General features: G+C 42.8%; 1 protein-coding gene across 1 annotated transcript in view; it reads left to right on the top strand.

Annotated features, from left to right (window-relative positions):
* Positions 1 to 24,195, top strand: part of GUCY2F (guanylate cyclase 2F, retinal) — a 98,951-nt gene that overhangs the window by 63,716 nt on the left and 11,040 nt on the right. Inside the window, exons 8-14 of the mRNA XM_011230841.1 lie at positions 4,463 to 4,639; positions 6,896 to 7,052; positions 12,069 to 12,218; positions 15,222 to 15,370; positions 17,639 to 17,802; positions 18,587 to 18,779; positions 22,270 to 22,444. Of these exons, the coding sequence (XP_011229143.1) occupies positions 4,463 to 4,639; positions 6,896 to 7,052; positions 12,069 to 12,218; positions 15,222 to 15,370; positions 17,639 to 17,802; positions 18,587 to 18,779; positions 22,270 to 22,444 (1,165 nt within the window). The remainder of the gene's footprint in view (positions 1 to 4,462; positions 4,640 to 6,895; positions 7,053 to 12,068; positions 12,219 to 15,221; positions 15,371 to 17,638; positions 17,803 to 18,586; positions 18,780 to 22,269; positions 22,445 to 24,195) is intronic.

Below are 24,195 nucleotides of genomic sequence, written 5' to 3'. Positions count from 1 at the left end.
AATGAAGTGTTACTGGCAGGAAACAGCTTCAGAAATCTTCCACTAGTACCTGGTTAATATGTTCTATATGATCATCGACCTCTGGGTGGTGAAGAGTGAATAGATTGATACAAGTGTAGGAGGTCTTGAACAATAGCTCCTTACAACAAAACAAAACAAAATGAAAAAGAGGAAGAAGACATAGCAGCCATTTAGTCCATGGAAGTAGAAAATCTTATTGCCAAAATAGGTCGCAATGGCTGATATAGAAATGGCAGGCACTGATGTGGAGAATTAAATTTTCATTAAGGGTCCATACCTACCACTAGGATGGTGTTGCAGCTGCAGTGCAAGTAGGAATTATTCTGATGTTACAATGTCCCCAAAACATTGTCAAACAGTTAAAGGCATCTGTAAGATCACATAAGCTAATGTTTGACTCAGGAGCAGGTTTCTCTGGTGATCGTATGCTTAAGGGTTTCATGTCAGATGCAGTACTAACAAACATCTTGGGAGACAGGACAATTTAACTCTTGAACATTTGATGATAACCACTTGGGGCATATTATTGAAAGGGTGAAGTACATGCCTACCCAGTAAATGTTCAGATGACCGTCTTGCTAAAAAAGTGTTCCAAACATTCTCTGCTTCCTGGGGTTGTACAAAATATCAGTAGAACATGACTGCATGTAGGTATCTACCTGGTTCCTATATGGGCTTTTCTCTGTTGGTTGTAGCTGAGGACATAAGACTGCAAAGATCTAAGGAAAACCTGGGCCTGAACATTTTCCATGGTAGGGCTACCAGTGTAAAGCTAGATTCTGTAACAAATAGACCCCCAAATATTTAATGTCTTAAACACAGCAGAAGTTTAATTCTCACCCAAATAACAGTACAAGGTAGGTGTTCTTTGTTGGCAGGTGACTTCCTTCCAATGTAGGGATTCAGGGACCCAGAATATAACCATTTTATGGCTCTGCCATTTCCTAGGACACTGTCATCATCTGCATTCATCTATACAAGTGAAAAATAACATGAAAGGCATATATTTATTTCTTAAAAGCCTTACCCTAGAAAAGGAATGTATTACTTCCTTTTACATTTCAGTTTAAATTCAGTCATATGGCTACACTTAGCTCCAAGGGAGGCTGTAAAATGTGGACTAGTTGTTTTCCCAATAAGAAGGGAAATAGATTTGTGTTGAATAGCTAACAGACATAACCATTTTGTATTCTGTATTCCAAGAGAGGCTTAGAACCCAATAGTTTTGGCTGCTTGTTTCGTAAGAGATGGCACAATAAAACCTTAATAGTAAGTGCCCACTTTGCTATGTGTGGGCTGAATTTCCATGTTCGCCTTAGCTGGTTTAAGCTGCATTGGACTAAGTGACTTGTAATGGATGCCAGGCTTTTATGCTTGAAAGGTCAATAGCTGCCATTAACACCAGGGATAATTCAACCTCAACTTGGATCACCCTGTTGGAGAAGTAGGTTCATATTCTAAGCCAGTGTATTCCATCTCAATAAATGTCCCACCATACCCTCAATGTTCAAAACAGAATAATTTGTGATTTAATCCTTTCCCTTATTTCTCACATGAAATACATATATATATATATATAATATATATTATATATATAATTTGTCTATATACTTGTCTACATATATCTTTGTATATCTGTATAAACATATTTATAGGTTAAGTTTCTATAATTAATAATTTTGTACTGGTCAAATTCATCAGGTAGTTTCTGTTTTCATCTTCAACTGACTTATCTGGTATTTATAATATTTTTCTGAAATTCTTTCTGGCATTTACCTCAATTTCCTGAAACTCTTCCTGTGGTATTCATAATATTGTTGTAAATAGTCTTTTTTCCACTTACCTGGCCTCTTTTCTAAGTCTATGCAGGATGTCCTTCCTTTTCCATTTTTTAATGTTGATATTTCCCTCTTCTCTTTTTATTCTGTATGCTTTCCTTGGGCTATCTCATCCATTCCCATTAATGTCATGTACCATGCTTTGCATACGTAAAGTTTCCAAGCTTATTTATCCAGATCATACTTCTTTCCTGAGCCCCAAACCCTAAATACCCAACTGTATTTGGAATAGTTCCACCTTGATGTCCCACAGGCACCTCATTCTTAATATGTCCCAAACTGAATTAATCAGCCTTCCCCACCACCAGAATCTTGTTTTCCTATCTGTCTTGGGTCAGATTCTCTAAAAACTGAACCTGAGATGGAGTTTCTTATTCAAATTACTCATTGAGAGAATGCTCCGAGAGGGAGTGAGGGAAGCAGGATAGGGCCTAAGTAAAAGCTCAACAAGTATGTGATCTCTCCTGGAGACAAGCTTCATTATGATCTCATGGGAGAAATGCTGGAGTGCAAGTTATACCATGCTCTTCCTCTCAGCAACTCCTGCCCTGTCACCTTCACCTGGTTGCCTCTTACTTGTCCTTCATGACAGTCAACACATTACCTCTTCAGGGAAGCCTTCTCTAATCCTTCAGGCTGAATAAATATCTGAGCTCCCCCAGCATGCCATTATCCCTTCCCCAAGAATACATTTCACAGTAAAATACAGCTGTTAGCCTACTTGTTTATCACCCCCCTTTGAATAAGAGCTCTTTTAGGACAGTGATTTCATTTTGTTTAACTCAGCATCTCTGGCATGCAGTCCAGTTCCTTGGACATTGTGGGCACACACTAAATGCTTCTTGCATTAGTGAAAAAAAATAATGATGCAAAGGGAAAATGTAGTCAAAATGCTACATGTTTCTTCTGAAACAAATTTTGAAGATTTTGGCCTGATGTTTATGTAGGCTATTTATTTTAATAGATAAACATTCACAAGTAGACAATCTATTCCACCTTTCATTGTATTAAACTTCTTTAGTCCTCTTGGCTCACTGAGCTCTAGAGTCCTCAAAGAATCAGGAAGAAGGCCACAGTCTGAGCATTCACTTATTATGCCAAGAGAGATCTTTCTCTCTAAAATCTCCCTCTTTGACCATTGCATTAATTTTCTATCACTGCCTATGATAATTGTGATTTATAGTAAAAAATATGTATTTGGTCTTCATCTGTGTTTCTAGCACAGAGCTCCTAAAACCCTTGGAATTTCCTAGGTGAGGAGAGTGGCAAAGGTGTCTTTTGTTATGTTAATGAGACTTTTGGCCCATACCTAAAGATGGCTGCTGATTGCCTGAGAACCAACCACTTGATGAGAAGGTTGGAGCTTTCAGCCCCCCCCACTACTGGGGAGGGGAGAGGGGCTGAAGGTTGAATCAATCATGGATGACCACTGATTTAATCAATCGTGTCTATGTAATGAAGCCTTCATAAAAACTTCGAAGGACAGAGTTTGGATAACTTCCAGGTTGGTGAACATGTAGAGATTTGGGCAGAGTGGCATGCATTTAGAGAGGGCATGGAAGCTCCACAACTTTCCTCCATACCTTGTCCTATGCATCTCTTCCATCTAGCTGTTCCTGAGTTATATCCTTTTATAATAAACTGGTAATCTAGTAAGTAAAATGTTTCTACAAGTATTGTGAGCCACTCTAGCAAGTTAATTGAACCCAAGGTGAGGGTCATTAGAACCTCCAATCTATAGCTGGTTCATAAAAGCCCAGGTGACTTGGACATGTGACTAGTGTCTGAAGTATTGGGGGATGCAGTCTTGTAGGACTGAGCCCTTAACCTGTGGAATCTGATGCTGTCTCCAGGTAGTGTCAGAATTAAGTTGAATTGTAGGACACCCAGCTGGTGTTGGAAAATTGCTTGGTTGTGTGGGGAATCCCTTCCCCCAACAGACACAGTGGAATTGGTGAGTAGAACTGTTATTACCATACCAAAATAGCACAAACATAGTGGCTTAAAACAACACCTATTTATTATCTCACTGTTCTGTAAATCAGAAGTCTAAGTGGGATCAGCTGGGTGCTCCCCTTAGTATCAACATAAGGAGGAAGTCAAGGTGTTAGTCATTCTGGGCTCTTATTTGGAGTTTCTGGGGGAAAATCACTTCTCGGCTCAGTCAGGGTGTCGGCAGAATTTAGTTCTGTACAGCTGTAGGACTGAAGTCCCCATTTCCTTGCTGGCTGTTAGCTGAGAGATATTCCCAGCTTCTGGAGGCTGACCACAGTCCTTGGCTTGTAGCCTCCTTCCTCCATCTTCAAAGCCAACAAAGGAGTGTTGAGTCCTCACACTTTGAATCTCTCTGACTTCTCTCCTCCCTCCTCTTCTGAATTGAAGGGCTCATATAATCAGATTAGGCCTACCTGAATAATCTCCCTTTTTCCATGTAACATAACAATCATAGGACTAACGTTAGGGATTGGAGATCATGGGGGACAAAATTCAGCTTTTCACGGCAAGCAGTCATAGGAAGGATGAAGAGAAGGGTATGTGCCCTAAACTCTGGTCCCCAATTGTGACAGGACAGTTGTAACTTTCCTCTCTCCCTCTGTTTCCAGATGAAGGACCTGCGTCATGAGAATATTAACCCCTTATTGGGCTTCTTCTATGATTCAGGGATGTTTGCCATTGTGACAGAATTCTGTTCCAGAAGGAGCCTAGAAGACATATTGACAAATCAGGACGTGAAACTTGACTGGATGTTTAAATCATCACTTCTGCTGGATCTCATCAAGGTTAATGGAAAGACTGAGGAAATCTTAGATTTTCCCTATAGATTAGAATTCAAATGTTTTGGAATGTTTTATTTTCCTTGGATCATTGTGATGATCTCATTCTTCCACGTTCTTTCCTAGGGTCTGCCCCTACCCCTTTTCATAGTCCCTTTGTCCACATCTGTTATAAGGTACTGATATAGAAGGGAATTGCCCCACCTATACTACTTGCCCCACCCCTTTCCCCCAATTTGAGGGCTAGATTTGTCCTTACTTTCTGTTGCCATTGAGCACTCTTCACCTTAAGCAACCTTTTCTTCCATCCCATTTCTCTGCTATCTGGATGTGGAAAGTATTCATTCCCAGGGCTTCTGGTGTTACTTAGCCTCGTCTGCTGGTTTCCACCTTCTAAAAGTTGGTTCAGTCTAGAACTAGGTGATAGGTCTTTGCACACCATAGGTGTAGATATGGAACTCAGCATGACCAGAAAGCCATAGGGTCTATCAGGCAGCATTTCCATTCTCCGAGGCAAGGACTATTGAGAGTCAAGAGGGTTCATGGATGGGCTTTAGTGGAGTCCATGAACTCCTGGGAATAATATGCAATTTGTGTCTATGTGCATTTTTATGGGCCTGAACTGGTTAATCAATGATTTGTTGAGCTTCTTGCATATTGACCACACAGTCTTGACCTTTATACTGTGGCCTAACCCTTTTCAAGGTAGCTTTATAGACATTATCTCATGCCAATTCTTCATAAAATAAGTATGATTAGCCTCCTTTTACAGAGGCTCAGAGAAGCTAAATGAGGTACACTTTGTTATATAATATCTGCCATACATAGTAAGTGCTCAATAAATATTTATCAGCCAACTATTAAGTGGCAGAGCTGATAATAGAATCCAAATCTCCTGATTTCAATTCTAGTACTCTTTCCACTCATCCTATAAGCAAGGTCCCATGAGTTAAGGGAGAAGCTTCTAAATGACAGTCCTCTCAGGCCCATGATGAATGATACGGAAGCATTAGACACCCCCTGGGGGAAATCTCACCCACTGCAGAGTGGGCTTGGAAGTACTGGAGACTGCAGACTTTCTGAGGGCACAAGAAGTAAAGCATACAAATACAAAGGGGTGTCAGGCCACAAAATAGAGCCAGATACTTAAAAGGGCTCAGCATAAACAGTTCTGAGATGATTGCACTAGAACATGAATTGTTTTTATATGTGAATGAGTAAACCCATTTGATAGAGTCCTTGTAGGTCACATTTGAATGTCATATAAAGTTGCCAAGCAAGCTTCAGAGATCAGCGGTATTCTGCTTTCTTCTTTTTAATTACCTATTTTAATTCAAAAATAATGTATTAAATTAAATTTTAAAATCAAATGATATAAATATATACAGGAAAAATATTGACATTTACTCAGCCTTCTTTCATATCCTCCCCCAGAGTTAATCACTGCTGACAATTTGGTGATTAACCTTGCAATTCATTTCATGTGTATTTACATACATTATAGATTTTGTTTTTACAAATACATACTGTTACATCGTTTTGCACATTTCTATTTTTCACTTACTTTATGGCTTAGATATGATTCCCTGTTAGTACATACAGATCTATTTTATTATTTTTAACTGCTGCAGAATATTCCATAGTTTGGATGCACCACAATTTGGACAGTCCCTTTTTTTTTGGACAGTCCCTTCTTGACAAATATTTATTGTATTTTTAATTATATAATATTATAAGGCAGAGCTGCATTGAGCATTCTTGTGTATGTCTCCTTGTGCAGATGTACAAGCATTTCTTTAGAGGAGAAGCAGACTCCCTAGGTCACAGGGTATGCATGCTTTCAATTTTGATATCCACTGCCAAATTGCCCACCAAAAAGGATGTACCAATTCCCATTCCTGCCAACAGTGGGTGAAAGTTGGGCTAGATCTTTTGGGGAGAAAATCAGAATCTTCCAATTCTTGGAAATTATATATGTATGGATCCATCCTATATTTGAAATGTTAACGAATCTCCCAATAGCATAGAATTCTCTCTATACACACAAGATACGATTCTTCATCAAAAGCATAAATTTTAGAGCTGGAATGGACCTGGAAATAATTCTTGTTGTCAACGTTTTGCTTTGCCTGCATATAAGAAAAAAAGGGGCTGAATTCTGGACCACAGTAGCTCATGCCATTAACAAGCTCAGAAATTGGCTCTAAAAGCACAAAATAGTTAAATACGTTACTCAATAAATCCTGTTTGTATCATCTGCAGGGCATGAAGTACTTACATCACAGAGAGTTTGCTCATGGGAGGTTGAAATCTCGGAACTGTGTTGTAGATGGGCGTTTTGTGCTAAAAGTGACAGATTACGGCTTTAATGACATCTTGGAAATGCTAAGACTCTCCCAAGAGGAACCTTCTGCGGAAGGTAAGCAATGTATTATACCCTTCTGATGCACACAAGGTAACTCCAAAATTCAAACGAGAATATGCACTGAATTAAAGCCTCAGGCTGGTTCAACTCCCCACTTTTGTTGAAAATTCAGCCTCATTTCCAAGCCAAAGGAGTTGAATGAAGTCTGCAGGCTGTAATCTCAGCACAGCCTAGCCTTCAGAACAAAGCCAGTGCAATAATGTTGAGTTCCTGCTGTGGCAGGATTAGGCTGTATTGTTTGGAGACCCTAGGAGTCTCTGGAGGAACTTGCTGAGCGATAGGCACACAGTAGGTGCTCAATAAATACTTGTCAGATTGAATGGAAGGTAATTTGGTAGCTGGACCCCCACAAAGCGCATTCTGGAATGGGGTGTCACTAGAGCTTACCCTCACTATCTCTGTCAGAGAGAAAGAAGCAAGGAGGGGGCTCCCCACAAGTAAATACTCTATGGGTTGAGTGGGATGGCTTCAGACAGAACTGTGTGGCCTTCTTAGTAAATAAGTAGGCAGGCCCGTAACGCACATTTGGTGTTTTTGTCTTCTATTTAGTGCCCTAGTGGCAGCACCAAACAATGCCTGTAGGGGTCATAACAGATCAAAGAAACGGGAGAAATCTGAGATGGGGATATGGGAGTGGGTGAGTGAGAAATAGGAGGGAATGAGCTGAAGGAAGAGAGGAAGGAAGAAAGAGAAAGAGTAAGAAGGAGACAGAATGAATAGAGCTAAATACATAGAGGAAATTTGGGCATTAAAAATTTTAACCAGCATTGCAAGGGTGAAGAAGAGAGAGTGACACAAAAACACAGAGAAACAGACAACCCAAAAAAGACAGACAGAGGGACAGATCAAAATTACAACGTATATTTTTAAAAGAATCTTTGGCAGTGTAAGTTTTAAAACTGCTGACGTGAGAAACAAAGACTGAAAGACACAGAGAGACACATGCATAGACGCAGACAAGACAGCCTAGCCATCAGTGGCAGCATCTTCGTGCTTTATAAAACCTGCAGAATATTGAACGTCCAACTCTCTCATTTTACAGATAAGAGAGGCTCAAGACTTGCCCAAGTCCTACAGCTACTTAGCAGCAGTTCTAGGAATTCAATTCAGGTCTTTTGAAGACTGGCCCCTACCTGCAGCTAACTTACAACTTATAATAACATTTTTGTTTCTCTGCCCATCCATGCTTTGGAGGACTTGAAGCTCCTGGTAATCACAACAAAAACCATGTGATATTCTCTCTTTCTCTCTCTCCCTGTCCCTTTTCCTGTCCCTCTCCCTCTCTCTCTTTCTGTGGACCTGTTCTTGTTGCTAACTTAGTCTTATGGTTATTGTTTGGCTAATTCCAATTTGAAAGCTTGGAGTAGTTGCCTGGTATTAATGCTAGGATGTTGGGGACAGCAGCTGCAGATCAGCCAGTACTTCGCTTCCTGTCAATATGAGTCATCTATAAAAGATAAAACACAATGCCCAGCTTCCCAGAGTTCCACTTAATTCACAGGATGGCAACTTGCAAACTTAAGAAACTCTGGTCTTAGAGTGCAGCGTGGAAAGGATAGGGTGTGTGTGCGTGTGTGTGTGTGTGTACCCTGTCTGTGTCTTGCTCTGTCTCTCCTTCTTACTGTTTCATTTCACTCTCTGAATTGCGATGGCAGTTTGGATGCTCAATCCATTCTTCACACACTGCAGCTGGAGCCAGTTTTCTCAACTGCAAATCTGATCATTTTAGACCTGCGCCCAAATTCACTGAATGGCTTCCCATTGCTCTTAGGATAAAGTTCAAATTCCTTTACATGGCTTGTGAGCCCTGTGTGGTGTGGGCCTTGTGGACCTCTCGTGCTTAATCACTTCCCCTCCATCTGGGCTCTAGCAGTGCTGAACTCCTTCCAGTTGTTTATTTACCCCAGGCTCTCTCTTACCCCCAGACCTTCACACATGCTGTGCCCATTCCTTGGGACAATCTTCCTCTCCCACTCTGTTATAAACTCCTCTGAGTTTGGCTAGATTCTACTCCTTCTTCAGGGCTCAACTTAAATACCACTGATTCAACAAGAGACTTTCCATGACACTTGCCTCCCTCAGTGTCTTTCCCGGTACCTGGCAGAATAAATGTTTGGTGAATTGGTGAAATGATGAAATAAAATGAAATAAGGAAACTTGCTGCTTCCTCCTTAGATGAGAGGGCTAATAGAGCCTTATAATTAGGAGGCTCTTGCAAATCATCTGGCTCAACTTCCACTTTAGAGATGGGGAAGCTGAAGTTCAGTAAGGACTTAGTGACCAAGCTAAGATTTTGAACCTCTGTCTCTTGACTTTCAGCTCTCTGTTCTTTTGCACTTCACCACACTGGCTCTCCACATTTGATTTTTATCACCACAGCAAGGCTTAGAGTTAGTACTGGCATCAGCAGATGCAAAGCAAGCCAAAGTAATTTTTCTAGTTTTCCTGAGAGTTCAAGTCTAATGGTAGGTAGTGGCTCTTACTTGGCTCTAGAGTGGGAATGGGGAAATGGGCGTGGGTTGTAAGTGTATTCATTACTGTCCGCTTTCAATTACTTAAGTATAGCGCAGATAAAGCCTCATTTTAGCCATTAACAACATACATGTAAGTGCTCTTTGAAAATACTGTTTGGTAATGATTGTATTTAATCACCCAGCTTTTTACCGGAGAGTTTTGTCCTCTTTTCCCTTCTTGTGCTTTTAAATGTGTAGGAGAGAGGCTAGCAGAAGAAACAGCTGCATTTTTCTTGCTCTGAGATAACCCTCCTGCCCTCCCCTCCAAACCATATCAGAAATGTATTCCTGAAATCCTACAGTCAGAAATGCATTCCTTTGACCAAAGTAACAGTCAATCTCTTTGGGTCTTCTTTGCAAATATAAGTCCTCCTAGGCAAGAAGACATAAAGGAAAAACCACTATAGTGAGTGTATCAGAGACTTTCATGGGGGCGGGAGGTGGTGTGTGACAAAGGCTGGGGACACCTGGAGGACAAAGAGAGAAGATGAGTACATGATTGGGGGTAAGGCTAGAATTCACTGTTCCACCATTTTGATCAGGATTGGCTCAAAATAGGAATTTCCAGGGTAAGTTTCTCTTTCCTGGGTTTCACTAACACACCAAATTAATCGCTGACCTTTCCATCCTCCTTCCTGCTTCACAGGAACTTGTCCCCTGGGCTCCCTTCTCAATACCCCAAAGTTAACAAGATGAAAAGTTAGCCAGCACCCCACCCCCACCCTCAGCAGACACTCTTCTCCAGCCTTCCTTTCTGGACTTCAACCCTTTGTTTACTCCAAACCTTTCCCCTCCAAGGAGCACATTGAGTCCATCCCCAGCCCTGTCACTACCTTGTCCATTAGAGCCCTTCTGTGTATCTTGTTCCCTGTCCTGCTGCTGCCTCCCCCATCCCCATTCAGGCCCCTTTCACCTCGCCTCCGGCTCTTACTGTAATAACTTCCTAGCTGGTCTCCCTGACTCCAGTCTCTCTCCTTCAATCCAGTTTGTGCAGGTTACCAGATTAATCTTCCAAACACAGCTTTCATCAAATCCCTCTCCAGCTCCCGCACCCCTACTGCCTTTTGTATTCACTGCAAATGCCTTCATTTGCCTCTCAGGGCCTCTCACCTTCTGCCCTCATTCTTCTAGCCACCCTCCCTCCCCCACTTCATCAACCCCATTTCTCATTTCTCATTATTCCTTAACAGAGGCCTTCTCTTCAGCCAAGCTAATCTGCTTACCACCACCCCCATCTGCAATTTGCTCCTTTCTACTTCTTGTTCTTTTGCACGTACTGTTCTTTCTCCCTGCAAAGCCCTTACCCTCTCAGCTCTAGGAAACTGCATCCTTGACCTTTTTAACAAGCGCCTTTAAGATCTAACTTTTCCAGGAAGCCTTCCTGGATTAATTTGATCACCTCAGTTTTCTCTCTTTCTCTCTTCTCTCTCTCTCTTTTTTTTTGTTTGGGCCTCATGGAATTGTCAATATTCAACCATTTATAACACACAGAAATGGCAATTTCATATGATTCTGTGTAAAATGCTCCCTCCAACTTTTGACTACTCCATTTCTATTACTAATGTGTATTTTATTTATTTATTTAAGACAGAGATGGGGGGGCACATGAGTGGGGAGAATGGTAGAGGAAGAGGGAGAGAATCTCAGGCAGACTCCATACTGAGCAAGGAGTCTGATGGGCATGGGTGGTGGGGGGCTCGATCTCATGACCCCAAGATCACGACCTGAGCTGAAACCAAGAGTCAGGCACTCAACTGACTGCGCCACCTAGGCACCCCAATGTGTATTTCTTTATATATTTCTTAAGTGGCTCTGCCATGTATTGCAGTTAGAGGGTTCACATGTCTGTGTTGCCATTGCTCTGTGAACTCTACAAGAGCAGAGGCAAGGTCTAATTCATCTCTGGTGCCATCCCTGCACCTAGTATAATGCCCAGTACATAGTAGACCCTCAATAAATATTTGTAGAACCGACTTGAAAGAATTGTTGCATCTTTTTGCTCTGTGAGGGATAGAGGAGGCCTGGAGATCCTCTAATCCTCTTAGAGAAGACCTGGAGAAAGCAACTTGTGAATCCCTGAGCCCCAGCACAATCAAATTACCAGACACATATAGATCTCAGCAAATAGCAAATCCATGGCAACCAGAGTGGCTGTGCACTTGCCTTTCCCTGGAAGCCTGCCAATTGCTACTTGCAGGCTCAAGAGAACAAGAAAGCAAGTGCCAGATAGTTTTTCTACTTTGAGCTTCTCTACCCTGCCCCACACCTCTGCTGTGTGTGCCTGCATGGTCCTGGAGTGCGAAGAGTAGTGTGCTTTCTCTGTACGCAATTTCTTAGATTCATAGATTTGGACCCGGGGGTGGGGGCACTAGCTTGCCAGTCTGTCTAATAAAGATATAAAGCAGTCAATGAAACAGCACCCTTGGAACACTTGAGGGCATTGCAAATGCTGTCAGTTAATCCTCCCTGCATTCATTACACAATGCTTTCTTTTCAGAGTTGCTATGGACGGCCCCTGAACTGTTGAGAGCCCCAAAGGGCAGCAGGTTAGGTTCTTTTGCAGGAGATGTCTATAGCTTTGCCATCATCATGCAAGAAGTGATGGTCCGGGGCACCCCATTCTGCATGATGGATCTGCCTGCCAAAGGTAAGCAGAAGGTGAGAAAAGGCCACCAGGGGTCCACGTTGACCCAGATCATCAGCCTAACCCAGGCTGTTGTAATTTGCCAGAAGAGTGAACACAGTTATGTGTTTGTGCTAACTGCCTGCTAGCCTGCAAATAGCCCGTGTTATGTGAAGGTGCGACTCAGAGCCAAACAGATTTAGGCATTTGGAAGAAGTTTCCCAACCCAAGAAACTGGCCCTTTCCAAATTGTGACATAAACCAAGGACCTACAGGACCTATGTTGGATTTTTTTTTAGCAGCCTTCTCTACTTTGAGACACTCCCTGCCAGGTATTTCTTTGCCCCTCATGATGCTCCTGGATGGCAAGGTCCTTCCATACTTTCCCTGTGACATGCCATAGGTTTTCATCCTCATCTTTCAACAGAATGATTGCCTATCAGGCACAATCCATCAAGGAATGGTAAAACCAGTGGGCAAATGTATGAGGAGAAGCAGGATATTTGCATATTCTAAGAGTACGAACCCACTAGATACTTAGTAATTACAAGTTGAAAAATAATAAGTTTACTAGCAGAGGATGATGATCTTGCAGACACCACCTTAACCAAGTGATCAAGGCACATTGACATCATGTACTCCCTGACGTGACGCACTGAGAAGGGCACAATGGCACCTTCGTGGAATTTTTGCAAAAAACGCGTAACAGTCTACCTAGGAGAAAACATCAGACACACCCCAAATGAGAGACATTCTGTAAAATAATTGGCCAATACTCATCAAAAGTATCAAAGTCATGAAAGACAGGGACAGAACGAAGAACCATCACAGATTGAAGGAGACAGAGACACGATCACTAAATGCAATATGGGATCTTGAATTGGATTGTGGGACAGAAAAGTGATATTAGGAATAAAATTGATGAAATTCAAATAAAGACTAGAACAGTAGTAATAGTAATGTATCCATATTAATTTCCTTTGTACTATGGTTATATAAGTTATTAACATTAGAGGAAGCTGAGTGAAGAGTATGCAGGCAACTATTATACTAGTTTTATAACTTTTCCAGAAGTCTAAATTTATTTCAAAATAAAAAATGCAAACAACACAAAACAAAGAAAACCAAAATACTTATCTATCTTTTGCCCCACTCAGAGTACCATATCACTCCTCTACTCAAAATTCCCTAACTGTTCCCCATCACTTGTCAAATGAAGCCCAGATTCCTCACATGACATACAAGGCTTTTTGCAATCTGGCCCCTAGCCACCTCTCTAAGCTTATCTCCTGTCACTCCCTACACTCCAGCTAAACCACATGACTGAAAGTACCACAGTCTCTCTTACCTCTGTGCCTTCAAGAGAGCTGTTCATAGTCCCTGGAATGCCCTCACCTTTTCCGCACTTTGCCTCGTCCAATTTTTGTCACTCCTCTGGGAAGCCTTCTCTGACCTCTTCAGTGCGGGCCAGGTGGCCCCTCTGTCCTTACCTGTGTGGAATGTCTGCTAGAATGCTTATATTTTTGGTCCTTGTTTAGCTCCTCCATTGGACTATAAGCTCCTTGAGGGCATGAATTATGCTGGGCCTAAGTGGAAAGGTAACCCATTCAACTCAACGGTGTTCTGGTAAAAGGATAAGTACTCCCTTTACCAGAGAGTGGTTGAGGACAGTCACACTCCAAGCGATTGGTTCACATGGAATCTATTCCACCAAGAGCAGGGCACTGGAATGTATAGGCCAACCTGGGTTAAAGGAGCAGAGGTGTGACGTAACAAGGAGCTGAGAAGTCAGAGGCAACAACCTCCCCTTCTTTCATGGAGGCAAGGGGACACTTATTATTGTATGAAGCAGAACTGTTGGAGTGTTACAGCCAATGTAGGGGTGGGAAGGGCACACTGGTGGGGCAAGCAAGGTTTGGCGCCTGCTGGAGTTGGGGCTGTGGGGAGGGGGGTAGGGATAAGAAATGAGCTGAAGAGGTAGGGCTTAGATTTTACCCTGTGTGTTATGAGAAGTCGTGAAAAGGTTTTAAGCAAGAAAGGGACGTGGCCAAATTCATGTTTTGAGAATGTTTTGCAGAAGGCTAGGCTGGAAGCAGAGAGAACAGTTTGAGTTACAGTGTGGGTTGCTGAGGACATTGAAGGCTAACTATTTTCTCCCACTTCCAGGGAGTTTTCACTCTTTGTCAGTCAGCCTGATCTGGACTTCTCAGTCACTAATGGCTTTTGGGTCTGAATAGGGAGTTTTGGAACTCCCATTTGAAGTCTGAGGCATTTGGAAGTAGGACAATATAGTAGATTGAGACTGCCTGGGGTCAAATTCAAATTCTGTCACTTGCTAGCCATGTGACTTTGAGCAATTTACTTTCTCTCTGTTCCTCATTTTCACCTTCTGTAAAATAAAAATAAGGGTTTCTACCTCATCTGTTTGTAGTGAGAATCTAATGAAAGAATGCATTCAAAGTTGTTAGCCCATAGTCTGATGCATAGTAAATGTTCCACTGAAAGTGGAGTTCAAGGACAAGCAGTTAGGAGGATCTGGATAAGGTCTTGAACTATTTATTGGAGTTCTTAATCCTCTTTCCTAGGGGCCAGGCAGGGCTCACAGCATGGCTCTGGACTGGGCCTGGGCCTTCAGGGAGGGCTAAGTGAGTCTACTGTGGGGACTGGGAAGTTTAGATGATTTGGCGGTTGGTGAAGGGAGCCAGATCATTGAAGGTGTAGTGTTAAGAATTGACATCAGATAGTTCACATCTAAAACCTGAAACCTAAATGCAGGATAAAGCTGTCCCTAAATGATACTACTAGCCCAATTGATTAATTTCTTGTCCCCTCCTCAATTGACTAATACTTTCTTTGCTCAGAGACAACTTATATTCAAGCCACTTAAGGAGAAAGCAAAGGAGATGGACTTTCTTTGATGTTTTTTTTTCTGGTTAACCTCTTTCTTTGCTAAAACTCAGTGATCTTTGTCAAATCTTAGTGCTCTTTCTATGATTTATAAAACTTTCTCTTCTTACTTCTGGACAGAAATCATAGACAGACTTAAGAAGCCTCCTCCTGTGTACAGACCAGTGGTTCCTCCTGAGTATGCCCCTCCAGAATGTCTCCAGCTGATGAAGCAGTGCTGGGCTGAAGCTGAAGAACAGCGACCAACTTTTGATGAAATATTTAATCAGGTCAGGACTCTGTGAATCTTAGCACTGCCCAGAAGTCATCCTAAAGCCAGCCTACCCAAAACTTACTCCTTGGGTTCTCATCATATCGTGAAAGGAAACTCTTGCAAGAGAAAAAAAATCACTCCTCTTGGGGAGGAAGCTGTCAGGTGGCTACTTGGGGGCCTTTGATACTGTAGCATCCCCAGCACATCCTCTAAGAGCACAACGGTTGATTTTAATGTGCTTCTGTATATGAACCTCTGTTTCAGACCATCTACAATCTGACCTTACCAACCTTTCAGAACTAGAATTGAACCACTGGGCACTTGCAAGGCAATGGCATTGAGACTGCTAAAAGATGGGTGTCATAGAATAGATGCAGGTCCTCATACAGCCATGTTTGCTTTGGAGATCCTAGAGAACTCTGCTGAGTATACCACTGAAGTAATGCCAGGTGGTTTTGAGGGGTTAGGAAAGACATAGTGTCTTTGAAAGGATGCTCATGACAGAAGAAAGTGCAAATGGGGAGTACAAAAGCAGGAGATCTTTTGGGTTCCTAGGGAACCACTTGAGGCAATAAGAGTGCACAAAAAATGGTAAACTCTCTCCTGAAGATACTGAATTTCTAAAGAGGCTGACTCTTACCCTGGAGTTGGGGATAGGAAGGGGGAAATGAGGAAAGGACAGAGAGAGCCCCGCTAAGGGGAGCTAGGGCGCAGTTATGTTGGAATATACAGCTTAGGGCTTTGTTAAAACTACAGGATACCGAAACTCAGGGTGCTCTCTGTGAGTGCTGTGTCAGCTCTGGTGGAGAGGCTTTTGAGCCTGGCTGGAGTACAGCACTGAGATGCTTTGTGAGTAGCAGGTATCTGAGGCGGAAAAAAGAAAGAGTTGGATTGAAAGCCTGAGGGGACCTGCATATGAAGTCATCCATGTCCCCAACTAACAATGCCTCCATTAGCCTGGCTGGGTTTCTTGAGGACACTCAAACAGGTATTCAATAGTATGGAAAAGGCAAAGGACCATGAAGGTCACATTTCTGAAAACTTACCATGAGGCAAGAGAAAAAACATTTGCCCTTGTGTTGATGCTAGAGATGTTATTTCAGAAGGCAGCAGAGAAGCTGGTGATAGATAGAAGGAGTGCACATCATACAGCCTTCAAACAGACATTGGTGGGGCTGCCTTCACTGAAATGCTTTGGTGGAAGTTTAGATTGTCTGAGAGACCAGGATAGCTTGCCAACTTCCCTGCAGCTTAAGAAAGCTTAAATGGGAGGAGGAGGAGAGGGAGGCTCCCTGGGTTAGGCAATAAGGGATCCGTAAACATCTGAGCAGGCTACTGAGATTACCTGCAGGACCTTGGTAGACATGTAGATGTGGACCAGGCTCAGTTACTTCTGGTCTCAGCCTTGGGTCATTGAGTGCTAAGGGGAGCATGTGTGGCCCAGCTGCATAAGAAGGTTCATTGGGACAGATTCCTAGACTCCTGTTCAGTGAAACTACCACCAGTCTTTTTATTGTTGTAAACACAGCCTTGTGCACACTGAACACATCAACAAGGAGGGGTAACCCCCTTGTGATTCCAATGCTATGCCAAGCTCCCTGTCTCTGTGGATGGACAGGGCCTCAGGAGGGCACATTAAAAATCAGTGGCATGCAGCTACCGCTAAAGGATCAGGGCATAGAATGGGGCAAGACCAGTTAAATTTCTACATGACCCCGACTGGCATGAAGGGTAGGTGATAGGGGCACATTGTTATTCCCGGCCCCCCATGGTAAGATGGTAAGAAATAGGGGTAGATCTTACCATGTAGATCTTGGGTCGTATTTAAGAGATCAAGGAACCATCCACTGTCCAAGAACTGGTAACAACACACTGGCATTAGAAGTCAGGATGACTTAGTAGGTTATTATCCAGAAGAGCAGAACAATACTCCCTGCCCTCTCTCCCCTTATCCCACTCACAAATGGCCTGGGCTCAAGACAAGATCCTATTGCTTTTGAAGTGACTGCTACTCATGTGACAGTATCTGAGAGCAGGAGAATCCTTCCCAGAACACTTTTGTTCAGACTTCAAAGAGCCAGAAGTGTAGAGGAAGAGCTACTAAGGGAAAAAGAGCCCTGTGAATGGGCCAGGGTAACAATGAGTTTGAATGGTGACTTTTCCTATCTATACCTAGGTTTACTTCTTTTTAGAGGAAGGGATTTGTGATAAGGGGTCCTACTCCATCATCTCTGAGTTTAGAGAGTAAAAATTCTCCTGGCTCCTTTTTCTGTTTTACTTCCAGTTTAAAACTTTCAATAAAGGGAAGAAGACCAATATCATTGATTCCATGCTTCGGATGTTGGAGCAATATTCTAGCAACTTGGAAGATTTGATCCGAGAACGGACTGAAGAGCTGGAAATTGAAAAACAGAAAACGGAAAAGCTTCTAACACAGATGCTACCACCGTATGTGTGAACACCTGAGGAGTGTGAATCCTTGTATCAGTGTGTTCTATTAAAAATAGAAAAAAAAATTACCCATCAACTAACTGCTCCCACCCCCCCCACCTTCCTGCACCCTCTCTACCCCCAGTAGGCTTGAGTCACACCTTCAAATCAGAGATGAATTGGAAACCAAGGGAGTAGAGCACACCTTCCTAATTTCCCACTACCTGTGGAGCATGCTGGTCACTTAAGTTTTTGGTGCTTCAGTTTTTCTATGTGTCACTTCATGACTTTGCCTGGAAGCTGACCAATTAAAAGGAGTCAGTTCTTTGAGCTCCTAGAAGAGAGTAGCAGAGTTGTTTTTCTAGGTTTTTCCTTCCTTAGTTCAAAGCCTTACCTGTTGATACTGTTTCCAAAGTTTCCAAGGCACCTGATCCTGGTGTAACATGATCTTCTGGGAGATAATTGGGGAAACTGATCTCATGCAAAACAACCACCTGGGATCGTTCCCTGAGTGAAGGGACAGCTGTGGAAGAAGGATAGCTGAAAAATCTCCACAAAAACAAAGACCAGGGCTGTCTGTTCAGCGCTGTATTCCAGCATCTGGCACAGTGCCTGGCACATCATAAGCACTCAAAATATATTTATAGACTAAATTAAAGAATTAATGTTTTCATCCAGATGACATCCTATTCCTCATCATTTACTTGACAGTGATTTTTGGAGAAATTGTGTTCTAGCAGATGTGTATGTGGCATGCAGGGAGGCCTGTGTCCTCTGAGGAATAGCTGTGTCTGCTTTTCAGATCAGTTGCTGAATCCCTCAAAAAGGGCTGCACGGTTGAACCTGAGGGCTTTGACTTAGTCACCTTGTACTTCAGTGACATCGTGGGCTTCACCACCATCTCAGCCATGAGTGAGCCCATCGAGGTGGTGGATCTTCTCAATGACCTGTACACACTCTTTGATGCCATTATTGGCAGTCATGACGTCTACAAGGTAAGTTATTGAGCAGAGAAATATATTCTAGAGAGAAATTTTTATATGAGACTTGTAATTCCGAAATTAAAAGGTAGAATTTTAGTAAATGTTGTTATGTGGGAAGTAAAATTTATTTATTTATTTATTTATTTATTTATTTATTTATTTATTTCGGTTTCAGAAGTAGCGTTCAATACTTCATCAGTTGCGTATAACACCCAGCGCTCATCACATCACATACCCTCCTTAATGCCCACCACCCAGTTACCCCATACCCCCACCCACCTCCCCTCCAACAACGCTCAGTTTGCTTCCCAGAGTTGAGTCTTTCGTGGTTTGCCTCCCTCTCTGATTAAGGAAGTAAAATTTAAATAGTATACCACTCCATTGGTATCTTATTAAAAATGAAAGCCAGACAGAATGCATACAATTTCACACTTTACAGTATGAACTGAGCAAGAGATTGCCAATCAGATTTCTCTTGAGCTGTTTTTAGAACTGAGACTAAGAAGAGTTTGAAGCCAAACGGGTTATTGTACTTCAGTGGCTAAGTAACCACAGTGTTGGCAGTCTCATGCTAGGTACTGAAGGGGAGACAGAAGAAACATTGGTGCTTTGCCTGTAGTTGGTGACTGCTACAGAGTTCATCTTCGTGAAGCTTGTGTAGCTCTAACACCTGCTGTTAAAATTTGCTTTGCTCTCTTAAGTACCGTTTTCATACAAGAGGGAACTCTGGCATCACAGAGGTTGAAGAACTATTAGACCTGAGGGTCTTTGGGATTGATACAGGGTAACCAAGAGCCCACCTAGTGGTCTGAGGTCTAGGGAAGTCATTAACCATGAGGTTGCAACCCCCTGCTCCTACCTTCCCGCCACACCTCCAGCTGTCAAGTTCCACTCTTCCTATTCAAGGTTGCAGAAGATGAGCAGAGAACAGATGACTGTGTTCACTCATTTGAGTGCCATGCCTCCTTACCCTTGATTTTTATGTGTTGTCTTACCTCTAGACAGAAAATGACTAAAAATCTTATAGCTCTGCAAGGCCCTTTCCACGTTGTCTGCAACATGGATACTTGTCTTATTGATGGAGAAATATGCCCCAGGCATCCCAAACTTTAGACAGCTCCTCTGTCCCAGGAACCAAGGTAGATCTGGGGAATGAGTACCTCCATTCATTGGATCCTTCACAGTAGTCTGAAATGTTCCAACTCTCAAATCACACACAGGGCAGTGTGTTTATCTCAGATTAGACAGGGCACTTTCAGGTCAGGTAGAGCGCCTCAGGGCTAGGCCGCCCACCTAAATAGGACTCAGAAATAGACATCATACCTGTCAATCAGCCGGAGCTGCAAACTAATCAAGAAGCACACATGGAAACCACAGTGGAGGAAAAATCCATGGAATCAGACTACCTGTCTTAACTTGTTGAACTCAAGCAGCCTGAAGAGAAAAACAAATCACCGAAAGCTAATTCAGTTGAAACTCAAATCAAAGATGATTCAGCTTGGGCAGTAACACAGCCACTGGTTTAATCAATGCAGCTGATACTGTTCAGACAATTGTTGGAAGTCTTAGGGGTGAGACCATAGATATTTTGGTACTTCATGGCTACAGTAGGGAGTTAGTGGGCTGTTTCCAGGTTAGAGCAGGACTATCCAAATCCAAAAATGGAATCTAATTTTTCAGTCCTGTTTATTAAAAACAACAGTGCAAAGGAAATAAAATTGAACCAGCAGTGAGTCACCAAACCCGTTTGTGTTTTCATTTTCTTTACCTGTAAAATTGGAATCACCTCCCCTGGCACTTGATAATCTGAAATGGAAGTGAGAAGGTTACTGCAGAATTACAAAGCTGGTGATTTGTTTTCAGTTTCCCTTCTCCTGACACCACCCAATCTCGACCAGCTCCCTTTCTATACTTCCTCTGCCCTTTCTGTGTCCTTCTGCTGGCTCATGCCACCCACAGTCCTCCACAGCAGTCTCTCACCAAGGCTAGGCAGTGCCAATGCCCCCTGCCCTTCTAATCTCCTTATCCATATCTGTGGGGACTCCTGAGTGACTGACTCGTTTCGGGGAAGAGTCGACCACTATTCTTTGATAATGGCCAGCCAGTGAGTCTCTGCCTTCCATATAACATTTGCATTGTACCTGTTGCCTTCCACTGTGCAGGTAGGCATGCTTATTTGAAGGCAGAGATCCTTTTCTCCAATTGCACCAGGAAAGGGAGGCCCTGGATGGAAGCATGGTGAGGTACAAAGTCCCATGGTTTCACCGCATCATTGTTACTGGCTATATAGAAAGTCATGATGAGAGGCCTATTGCTGATTACTAAACTTTCTCTGGAGCTGAGTCACGGCCATCATTCCATGGCTTGTGTCAAGACGTATCAGTTTGGTGATGATAATGATGATGATGATCACTTGCACTTATCCATCAGGCAGGCTTTAAGTGCTTTGGCGTATAATAAGTTATTTAAGTCTTTAGAAAGCTCTATAAGGTAGGTACTGTCATTATCCCTATTTTACAAATAAGGATATTAAAGCACAGAGAAGTTAAGTGACTTGGCAAGGCCACACAGTTTGTAAACGGTGCATCTGGGATTCTAACTAAGGCAGTATGACACCAGAGTTTCATGGTCTTAACTATTGCACTCCGTGAGTGCAGTTGTCTAGAAGAACATGGATTTTAACTGGATCCAAACTTGTACTAGCAGAGTCTGACTGGCACATTTCATGGAAGTCCTTCCAGCTTACTTATCTTTTGGATTTACTTGAAAAGCTTCAACTTACTAGTCACCTAAAAGAGTGAGCACACTTCTTTTGGGAAGATGAGGAATACAGATTTGCCTTTCTTTACTGGCGTCCAGCTCAAAGCAGCTGAGGGAGGGTTCTGCTGCCCCTTTGAGAGGTGGCACTAGGAGAGGAGGGGGTAGCTGGGGGAAAAAAGACTCAGCTCTCATACCCAAGGGACTACAAAACTGACTTCATCATATTATCAATGCAAAGCAGAAGGAAGAATCTCTTCCACCTCCTTTTCCCTTTCTCTATACTTGCCTTAAGGCTGCCCTGGCTCATTTACCAGAAATCTTCTAGAGAAACGCTTGCTAGAGGAGTGCCATATTCACCTTCTCCTAGGGGGTTCTTCCATGGACACCCATGGATACTCCTAGAAATCTCCCCTTTTCCTTCTCCCGGGAATTACTTGGGGCCTGATAATTCTCTAGGGCCAGCCAGGAATCTGCAAAGTAGCTTATTTCAGAATCTATGGGTGTGGGACCTAGACATCAATTTTTTTTCATGAAGCTCCTTAAGTGATTCTAATATGTAGCCAGACCTTGAACCTCTGACAGTTTCTCCCCATCTTCCTCACTTGACAAGAAATAAGACTCCCTCATACCCCTTAAACTCTGTGAAACACACACACACACACACACACTCACACACACACACACACACACACACACACACACGTGTTATTTGCCTGCTAATTCTATTTCCCCTGATTCCCAGGTAGAGACCATTGGAGATGCTTACATGGTGGCCTCAGGCCTCCCAAAGAGGAATGGCAGCCGTCATGCAGCTGAGATCGCAAACATGTCCCTAGATATCCTGAGCTCTGTGGGTACCTTTAAGATGAGACACATGCCAGAGGTGCCAGTCCGGATTCGAATAGGCCTGCATTCAGGTAACAACAGCCAGCTAAAATAAGAAAAGACATTGCCATGTGCCTCAAGAGAAGATTAGAAAAGGTCGGGGAAGGTAGTGCTTCCCTGATAACTGGCAGCTGGATTATCCAGGTGTCTAGTGCTGCCTAATTTCTTTATGCCTATCTAAGTTTTACTTTCTTCCCAGCACCTGCACTACCCCATTGGGCAGCAGCCCTTGTTCTAGGTACCAAACGCTTTCAATCTACCTTTCTTGTTAGAGCCAACATTTCCTATGTGCCTCAAGGGAAGACTAGAAAACGGGTAGTGCACCCCTGATTACTTTATGCCTAAAACTTCCCTCAACTGGCTTTTATGATGTGCTCCTCACTCTCTGAATGCTTTTTCTCCATTTCATTCACTGGCTTTCCCGGCAACTCCTGCTTTCTAACTGTGGCTGCTCACCCATTTTCTGCAAAGCTCTGAGTTGTGGTCTCCTTGCTCTCCGCATGTCTTGATATGTTTCTCAACCAGTCCAACCTGGCTTTCATTTTGTACCATTGTTTGATAATCTCTTCTGTCTCTACCTGTCCCTTAAATATTGATATTCCCCAAGGTTCTGTCTTTCATCTACTGTTTTTCTCCCCTTACATACTCTTCTCTCAATCATGTCTGTGGTTTAACTGATGACTTCCAGCCCCACTCTGTACATGTCTTCTCCCTTAAGCTTCAGCCTTGTATATCAAACTTGCTGCTGAAATTTCCACCTGAATGCTCTACATGGACCTCAGACTCAAATCCAAAACAGAATTATTTTCTTCCCACATACGCTTCCTCCTCTTCCTGTATTTATTCTCTATTTTAGTTGGTGGTACCACTGTCCACCTAGTTATTCCAGTTAGTTTTGGGAGTCATCCTCCTTGACTCATCCCTCACCCTGCCTTTCACCATTCAACCGTTTACCAAGTCTTGAGCATTTTAACTTTTAAATATTTCTTGAATCTGTCTTGTCTCTACTTGACTCTCATGACTCAAGTCTAGCCACCAGCATCTTTTGCTTGGATCACTGCAATAACATCTCCTCGCTTCCACTCTTGCTTCTTTCTATCCATTCTTCTCATAGTCATCAGCATAATCTGTGTTTACTTGTTTCTCCTTCCATTAGACCATAAGGTTCTTAAAACGTTTTTTGGGGGGAGGGTGCCTGGGTGGCTCAGTTGGTTGAGCATTCAACTCTTGGTTTTGGCTTAAATCATGATCTCAGGGTCGTGGGATTGAGCCCCACATCAGGCTCCACACTCAGCAGGGAGTCTGCTTGAGAACCTCTCTCCCTCTTCCCCTGCCCTGCCCCCCTTGTTTGCTCATGTATGAGTGCTCTCTCTCTCTCTAAACTAAATAGATAAAATCTTTTAAAAAGAGTTAAAAAATTTTAAGTAGACTCCATGCCCAATGTGGGGCTTGAACTCATGACCCCGAGATCAAGAATCACATGCTTTTCCAACTGAGCCAGCCAGGTGCCCCTAGACTCTATAAGCTTCTTGATGGCAGGAACCATATCTGACTCATGTTTGCATCCTGAATGCTTAGCACACAGCAAGTGTTCAGTATTTTTCTTTTAAAGAAAAGCCCTCATCTCTCATTTGTGTTTCAGTTCCATATCACCAACACTCCTCAGCACATTTCTTCTTAGATGATTCACCATTATTTTGAATTCAACGTATCTAAAAGTTCAAGTCACCTTTCCCCACAAACCATAAGCCAATGCCAATTTTCTCATGGTTGTCAGACAGCC

This window comes from Ailuropoda melanoleuca, chromosome X (genome assembly GCF_002007445.2).
Source record: "Ailuropoda melanoleuca isolate Jingjing chromosome X, ASM200744v2, whole genome shotgun sequence".
Classification (NCBI taxonomy): Eukaryota; Metazoa; Chordata; class Mammalia; order Carnivora; family Ursidae; genus Ailuropoda; species Ailuropoda melanoleuca.
Note: the sequence above shows the minus strand (reverse complement) of the source record. Positions and strands in the feature narration are given on the sequence as shown.